Source organism: Coregonus lavaretus (assembly GCF_964263955.1).
Source record: "Coregonus lavaretus genome assembly, contig: HAP1_SCAFFOLD_442, whole genome shotgun sequence".
NCBI lineage: Eukaryota > Metazoa > Chordata > Actinopteri > Salmoniformes > Salmonidae > Coregonus > Coregonus lavaretus.
This window is the reverse complement of record NW_028166911.1, coordinates 246,662-255,335: the sequence shown is the minus strand read 5'-3', so window position 1 is coordinate 255,335 and position 8,674 is coordinate 246,662. Positions and strand designations below refer to the sequence as shown.

General features: G+C 40.9%; 1 protein-coding gene across 1 annotated transcript; it reads left to right on the top strand.

The window, feature by feature from the left end:
• The first annotated feature begins 3,022 nt into the window (after nucleotides 1-3,022).
• On the top strand, nucleotides 3,023-4,248 carry LOC311114098 (dexamethasone-induced Ras-related protein 1-like). The gene is made up of 2 exons (XM_084189379.1): nucleotides 3,023-3,374; nucleotides 3,599-4,248. Exons 1-2 carry the CDS (start codon nucleotides 3,104-3,106, stop codon nucleotides 4,132-4,134), a joined length of 807 nt encoding a protein of 268 aa, XP_084045505.1. The 5' UTR covers nucleotides 3,023-3,103; the 3' UTR covers nucleotides 4,135-4,248.
• The last annotated feature ends 4,426 nt before the right edge of the window (nucleotides 4,249-8,674 follow it).

The window sequence follows — 8,674 nt, the reverse complement described above, 5'->3', positions numbered from 1 at the left end:
GCACCCCACTGTGGATGACCAGCTCCACCAGACACGCGTCAGGAATCCAACTCCAAACACTCAATGCAGCTATTGTAGATTCCAGCCCAATAAAGCAAATAAGAGCAAATAACAGCATACCAGTAGCAAGTAAAGTACTCCAGGGAGAATTTAATTGCATCATTCATGGAAAAATTGGCATCCAACTGTACCCCAGTTGATGAAATTGAGTTGCATTCGAAGCTAAATTGAATCGAGGAATTTACCTTCCTCCTCAGCGACAGCTAATTAGCAACACAAACTGCGTCAGTCTGGTAGCTGTCAAACTATTTTGATGCAAAACAACATCTTGCATTTTCAAGGATGAAGAAAAGATTTGTTCATTTACTCAAGACGTGACTGATACAAATGCTGTAAGAATGACATAATAAAGGTGATGTAAATACCATCAATTCCTACCATAATAGATGATGGTGTTTTGTTGTCTCTAGAATGTTGTTGCTGTCTCTAGAATGTTGTTGCTGTCTCTAGAATGTTGTTGCTGTCTATGTGTGTATTGATCATTTGTAAAGTATTATGTGTGAACCCCAGGAAGAGTAGTTGTCGCTACAGCTAAAGGGGATCCAAATTAACAAGTTTGTTAGACTGAGGCATATATAAGAACTTAACATGGACACATCTATTTCTTTCCGGTCTTGTTGTCACCCATTCTACCTCTTTCTCCTTATCTTACTCCTCTGTGAGTGCACGACACGTGGAGTGCATGACACGTGTCTTTACAATTCCCATCAAGTGGCATAGAATTGTGCAGGCACAAGATTCTGAAAATACCCTTTGTATTTTTCATTAACATTAAGCACACATGGAGCATGGACTCAGCCATTGCCCTAATCACAGCCTCCGTCAGAGAATGGAGAGAGGGAAATGAAGTTGAGAGCAGTAATGTGAGGATACGTGTGAATTAGCTCGTATTGAATCAACTGTCCCAAAACCGCTTTTCTGTGAATCAATCAGAGGCTGCAGTACAGAGCCGACCCAGGCCCGTGTTTCTTCTACCATAATGCCCAGCTATAATAATGGTGAAATTTCCCAGGGCTATGAACCATTAGTGGTTATACAGTATGTGTCGGTTTCATCAGATCAAAAGACAAAAAGCAAATACATTTAATTGGATCAGGAGAAAAATCCAGAAAGTTTACTGCGTCGATGTCTGGTAGCATAGCTGGTATGAATTTTTACGAATTTTGCTTTGAGGGAGTCAGTGTTCTTTTTATAAAAAAAAGTAGTTATACGGCCTGGCGTTCAATTGAGACAAGCTTTCCATAAAATAGTTTAATACTATGCAAATCGTAACACAACCGCTGTTTTCAGCAACAACAGTCCTGTGCATCATGCACAACATTGGCTGCATATACACAGGCAGTCCAATTCAGATTTTAATCATATTATTTAGTTGGTCTGAACAAATACTTTTCTATAAGGAGAGCACTTTGATTATATGATTTAGTTCAATTAGGTTTGTATGAATGTTTTCTAAAAGAAGTGGTCGTCCTATACATTTATAAAAAGAGATGCCACTCAGGTCTTATTATGCAAAAAAATTAATGTGTAAAGTCAACGCAGCCTACCGGCTCTGAGAGAGAGACAGAGAGAGAGAGAGAGAGAGAGAGAGAGAGAGAGAGAGAGAGAGAGAGAGAGAGAGAGAGAGAGAGAGAGAGGGGGGGGAGAGAGAGAGAGAGAGACGATTGAGAGAGAGAGAGACGATTGAGAGAGAGAGAGAGAGAGAGAGACTATTGAGAGAGAGAGGAACGATTGAGAGAGAGACGATTGAGAGAGAGACGATTGAGAGAGAGACGATTGAGAGAGAGACGATTGAGAGAGAGAGAGGAACGATTGCGAGAGAGAGAAAGAGAGACGATTGAGAGAACAAGAGTGGAGATGGATGAGCAACACATTACCTGAGTGCACTTTTTACTTTCTTTTTTGGAGACAAAAAGAATTACCTTCATTTACCCTGAGCTGTGGAGAAAGAAAGGGAATTTCACCCACAATTAGTTTTTCATGTTCAGTGGGCTCAGTATGGTAGGCTATAACTTAATTGATTGTAATCTCATTTGTGTCGGCATACTTACAATGAATATTTAGTTACTCTGCATTAAAGTATATCAAACACACGTGAAATAGGTTCTCTTCAATGGGACTCCCTGTTAAAATAATGTCTATACTTCTATAATGTCGATACTGTAGCGCCCTCGTGCGGTCCAAACAGACAGTATGTGCCCGAAATACGAGGCTCACTGCGCTGCGCGAGCTCAGCTGACGGATTTCAGAGCAGGGAACAAGAAACTGAACGTCTCGTGAAACAGAAACTGGGCGAAGGACGGTCTATGTTAATTTCTTATTGGCAGTGAAACATGTTGACATGAAACATGCAAATGAATTACAAATGTTGCGTAATATTTATATTATTATTATTTGCACACACAGTGATCAACATTGCCATAATCACCAAATTAATAACACTATGTTCTTGAGTATTTGTCCTATTTCAGGTGTATCACTTGAATGCAAATCCTTGTAATGCATGGTGGATGTAAACACGGTTATGAGTTACACAGTAAAAAGAGGAGGTTGCCTACACTTGCATTCCTTATTTATCAATAAAAAATGGAAACACTGCACTATGATGTATTATTTTAAAATCTGCAGAAGTTTAACTCGTTTCTGCGAAATTGGTGTTAAGTGAAAGAGGAAACTGTTGCATTTTACGCATACTTTACACATGATTTTTAAACCCATTTATTTCTCAAAATTGTTTATATATTTTACTCTGTCCGCTCAGACAGAGGGTCTGTACAGACACACGCATAAACAGGCGCAAAGTCATAACTACAGACTCTCTCTCATACGGTCTATGCATTCTCACCTCAGACCGATGCATAATTGCATGACGCACTGGGGAGGAGTGTGGTCGGCATCGCCTATATATAACCAGTCGCGCTCTCTTCGAACACAGCAGTAGCAGCGCTTACGAAGAGTCAGGATCCCTCAAAGCAAGTAGAGCTTGCATTCAGCATCTCGCTCTCGCACCAAATACATTTGTCAGTGCGCAAAGCTCGCAATCATGATTAAAAAAAATTCGCCTTCCGAGAACGAGTTTAACATACCGGCAAAAAACTGCCACAGGATGGTGATTCTAGGATCCACAAAAGTTGGCAAGACGGCCATCATCTCTCGGTTTCTGAATAAAAAAGTCGAGGACCAGTATACGCCGACCATCGAGGACTTTCATAGAAAATTATACAGCATTCGGGGAGATGCGTACCAGTTGGACATTCTGGACACCTCTGGAAACTATCCCTTCCCCGCTATGAGGAGACTCTCTATCCTTACTGGTAAGCTTAACTCTGAACGAATGAAACTGACAAATGTCTTTATGCAAAAGTGATTCATAATATTAAGCTGCATTCTGCAAATCACTTTCTAGAAGAAGAATTTCAATTTAGCTTCTCTAAAATGCATGCATGATGCGTAATGCAAAACTTGTGCTGTGCATTATGGAAAGTACATTGACTTTTGAGCTGTGATAATAATGTGCCTTCCATTTCTCTCTCCTCAGGTGATTTTTTTATCTTGGTGTTCAGTCTGGATAACAGAGACTCCTTCCAAGAGGTGCAGCGCCTGAAGCATCAAATTTACGAGACCAAGTCCTGCCTGAAAAACAAAACCAAAGAAAACGTGGATGTCCCGATCGTTATCTGCGGGAACAAGTGTGACCGGGAGTTTAACCGGGAGGTTCAGAATGAGGAGATTGAGCAGCTGGTGGTTGGTGACGAACAGTGCGCCTACTATGAGATCTCTGCAAAACGCAACACTAATGTCGACCAGATGTTTCAGACTCTTTTTACCATGGCTAAACTGCCCAACGAGATGAGCCCGGACTCTCACCGAAAAGTGTCCTTACAGTTTTGCCAAGTACTGCAAAACAGCAGAAGAAAGTCATTCAGAAATAAGAAATTCAAAGACAGCGAGGTATATGGGATTGTGGCACCGTTTGCGCGCCGACCAAGCGTGCACAGTGACCTGATGTATATCAAAGAGAAAGCTACTGGCTGCAGCCAGGGAAAAGAGAAAGACAGATGCACCATCTGCTAAGAACTCACTTGACAATGCACATGGAGACATGTTACGAGATGTTCAATACAGCGATGAAGACGATACCCGCCATGCTTCTTGCCAGTTTGCAGAGTCCGGGATAAGGCAGCACGCCAAGACGCAGTGACAGCCAGGGGTGTATGTCCCAAACCATGCGAGAAGGCATTCCATGGTCAGTCAGTCAGATATTTCCCTGTGGAGTCAGGGTGATCAAATGTGATATGGCTTATGATAACCTCTAGTGTTCTTGTTACTATAGCTACATGCTGTAAAATCTGCCATTACTGAATGGAGAATGTAGCCTACACTTATGGGGTGGCATTTGTTTACATTTTGCTTCTTTTTTTTCCCTTTTTTTACACGGAACTGAACTTGAATGTTAATTGCATAATTAACACATATGAATGTATATTCTTCTGTCAGTTTACTTTTCACAAAAAAGAAACTTGGATAAATTAAATTATACATCTGAAATGTATATTCCCATGTCTGTCATCCTTCTTAACATTGGTAAATAAGCATATTCCCAGGCCCTTTCAGTGACACTCATACCATTAGCTAGAAGAAAGTAGCCTGTACCAAATGTATGAAATACATCATTTCTGATAAAAGTATAGCATATATGGAAGCTAACAACGATTTTGATGTTTCCATTTAGGCCAACTCAAGCTATTAAATGTCATTCATGAAAATTAACAGTGCGAGTAAGGTGGCCCATGCTACAATCTTACTGAGAAGCTGAGTAAAGACAAGTCACAAGGAATTAAAACAACAAAAGGTTTATTTTAGGCCTACTGCATTGAAAATCTGCTGCACTCAAACTGAATAGCACACCGACAATATCATTACCTAAAATAATAAGCCACTGCATGTACAAACTTGATGGCATTATAATTCAGTATCGATACTTAATTTTTTACAAAGTAAAAAGGGGACAGTTTACAATACAAAAAGATCGTGCCTGAAGGTAGTGTTATAGTGAAATAAAATAATTTCTGGAGTTGTTTTGACAACAAAGAGGGGATGAGTTCTCAAGTTATACTGCACGAGTTTTTAGGTTGGAAAGGCAAATGAGACAACAGGAAGCCAAGAGATGGAATACCAAAAAAGAATCCATACGAACAAGTTTATTTCCCACGATTTCAAATGATGGTAATCGTTCGTTTGTTAAAGTATTTCTCAGTCCTCTAAATACAAAAATATATACTTTTCAGTACATGAGTGTCCCTCTCCAAGTGTCTCCTGAATTCAGTTAGTTTCTTTAGAACTGTCAAACATCTCTCACGACGCTTTTGGGACCTCAAACATACACAAACTCTTGTATTTCTGCAGTAACTGATTCTTGGTACTGACTTGCTCCCGCAGCGTCTCTAATTGATGCTGCTGCTCCGACGGGCTCATGTCAATTCCGGGCATGGCTCCGATCTGCTCGCGCGCTTCCTGGATCCTTGTCTTCAACTTGGCCAGTTCTTGATGGACATCTTGACTATCTTTGTCCATACTTGGGGACAGAGAAGTACACGTTGTTTAAAGCATATACTATTTTTTTTACAAAGTACTTAAACATAATTTAACCAAATTGTTGCTGCTTATCAACATTAGACTATTGAACTGCAACTAGCAAGCTGGCTAACGTTAACTTCACAACAAGTCCTACCAAACCAGCACAAATATATGCATCAATTCTCCCAGGTAATAAACACACTATTCAAATACATGCAAAATTAAAGTCTTACCATTTTATAATGTCGTGAACCAAAGGGAGAAGAGAGCAATCATTGTTCTCGCCTTCTTGCTTTGGTTGACTCGTCGCCATCACGGTCGATACCATTTGACTGGCGCCTACAATTTACGTCATCAACCAGTGGCACCCATAGACTTAGATAGACATCGCATAATTGTATCTGTCCCATTATGGCGTCTGCCAGAGTACGGAAAATATTATAGGTATACAGACAAGATATATGTCTCTCTCTGTCCTAACAATGGTAGTCGTTTCCCACAAAGAGGCACGGCGGACTGTTTAGTTCCCAACTATCCTTTCTTTGGATTGGTGGATACATTTCATTATTGTACTCGTTTTTTGAATATTCGATGAGAATTGTTGACATCAACCGCCTGTATTCAATAGAGAGAGATGCTATGCTACCAGCCTCATGTCATGAATATGCATAGCCATCTCGAAGACAACTCCGATATTAAGTGTTTTTTCTCAACGTTGCCGGGATGTCATGTGTCCTACTTATATCAGTACAATCGTAACAACTTGAGCATTACAAAACTTCTATTAGATCAAATAAACTTCACGTAGGGAATAAGCCATTCATTTTCAAAAAAAATTGACATGCTCTCATACTATCATGGTCCAAACACACCAAGACAGTCGTGAAAAGGGCATGACAAAGCCTATTTTCCCTCAGGAGACTGAAAAGATTTGGCATGGGTCCTCAGATCCTCAAAAAGTTATACAGCTGCACCATCGAGAGCATCCTGACTGGTTGCATCACTGCCTGGTATGGCAACTGCTCGGCCTCCGACCGCAAGGCACTACAGAGGGTAGTGCGTACGGCCCAGGACATCACTGGGGCCAAGCTTCCTGCCATCCAGGACCTCTATACCAGGCATGGTGAGAAGAAGGCCCTAAAAATTGTCAAAGACTCCAGCCACCCTAGTCATAGACTGCTCTCTCTGCTACCGCACGGCAAGTGGTACCGGAGAGCCAAGTCTAGGTCCAAAAGGCTTCTTAACAGCTTCTACCCCCAAGCCATAAGACTCCTAAACAGCTAATCAAATGGCTACCCGGACTATTTGCATTGTAAGCAAGCTAGCTAAGCAAATAACTTTAGATGAGAAGAATGATCTATTTTTAATAACTTGAAAAGACATTTAATAATCTAAAGTCCTAATTTGTATTATTATTGGTGGTTTGTTGTTAACGTTTACTTGGCATAATAACCAGAGGTGGAATAATATGTGTTACTTGATGACTGTAACTGTTTCTTGTAAAATTGTTAAAGTTTTCATTTTTAAATAGTAAGGGCAACTGAGAAATTGTTTCACTCGAGCAACAGAAAACGATTGCTCTGTTGCAACATCTTCACATAATGTTCAAAATGTTAATCTGGAAACACCATAGTCAGGTTCTCCTTTATACTACTAATAATACATATTAAAAAAGAATGCATGGACTGATGCTGACAGAACAGCCTTTTTACGGATTTGGTTTTGTGATAGGTAACCTGACAGGGATAGTCAGCTACACCTAGGTCATGTATCTCAGTTGGTAATGTTGGCATCACTAAGGTTGTGGGTTCAACTCCTGCAAGAACTACATGAAATGAAAATGTAGGCTATGTACTCACTATCCTGTAAGTCACTTTGGAAAAATGTTACTAAGTGGCATACATTATATGCATCTTTGTTATGGCGGCAGGTAGCCTAGCGGTTTAGAGTGTTGGGCCAGTAACCGAAAGGTCGCTGGTTTGAATCCCCAAACCCACTACGTGAAAAATCTGTTGATGTGCCCTTGAGCCAGGCACAACCCTAATTGCTCTTGTAAGTAGCTCTGGATAAGAGTGTCTTCTAAATGTCTATGTAAAATGTATTACTGGTACTGAGCTAGCATAGCTTAACCGTTAAGAAGTTAGTTTCCACTATGAACCTGGACTACAACGGACCAATAAGACTGATCCTCTGCACAACCTCCAAGCCTTTCCAAACACTGGGTGACATAACACACAATCCCTGCCCGGTCTCTGACCGAGCAAACACAAGACTGTTTAATTAAATGTGCAGGATGAGTTAGCATCTGGCTATATCTATATAGGCTAATGCAATGCAGTGCAGCCAGGCGCTATCGTTTACAGTTTGTGTTGGTGTCAATGCTATATCCAGTTCAATGCTATATCCAGGTGTGCACATAGGCCTAGTAAAACCAAAGGTCGCTGATTGTGGTGGTTGCGCCACTATAAGTCTTCCCCCCTGGAGGGTTCTGGTCCAGCATGGATGAGAGGAGGAGGGAGGGGTGGGTAGAAGGGAATGCGTGGTGGAAGAGTGGGTCATGCGCTCGCTTGCCCATTGTAGTTTCCTGCTTAGGCCTATAGATGGGTTAGCTGACAAAGTCAAGAAACCGATGAGTGCGATTCAATGGGGCAGAATTCCGGGTGTTGTTGTGATTCTGGATGGCCAGATAGTAGCAACTATAGGTAGTAAGCAGTAGTCAGGTGATCATTACCAGGTTATGATGAGGTCTTAACTATGACCAGTAGGCTACATAATATATCACATAATATAGTGTTCAGAATTATGACCAACTGGTCGTATGGCGGTCAGAAAAATACGTCATATTCTGGTCAGTAAAAAGACGTTAAAAAACGTCATTTTTCAACCAGTTTGCAACCAGAATAAGACGTCATAAAATATGTCATACTGACATCTTTTTAACCAGGTTTTGCCCACAGGGATGACAAGAAGCTGCCATGTGGGGAATCGTAGGTGGCTCATTTCAGCTAGTTTTATCTTTTTCTTTATACCATGTCTT

What these genes read in the sequence shown, in the direction of transcription:
- LOC311114098 (XM_084189379.1), top strand. Translation starts at nt 3,104, where the DNA reads ATGATTAAAAAAAATTCGCCTTCCGAGAACGAGTTTAACATACCGGCA. An exon ending in GAGACTCTCTATCCTTACTG is followed by an intron (nt 3,375 to 3,598) that starts GTAAGCTTAACT and finishes CTCTCTCCTCAG; the next exon opens with GTGATTTTTTTATCTTGGTG.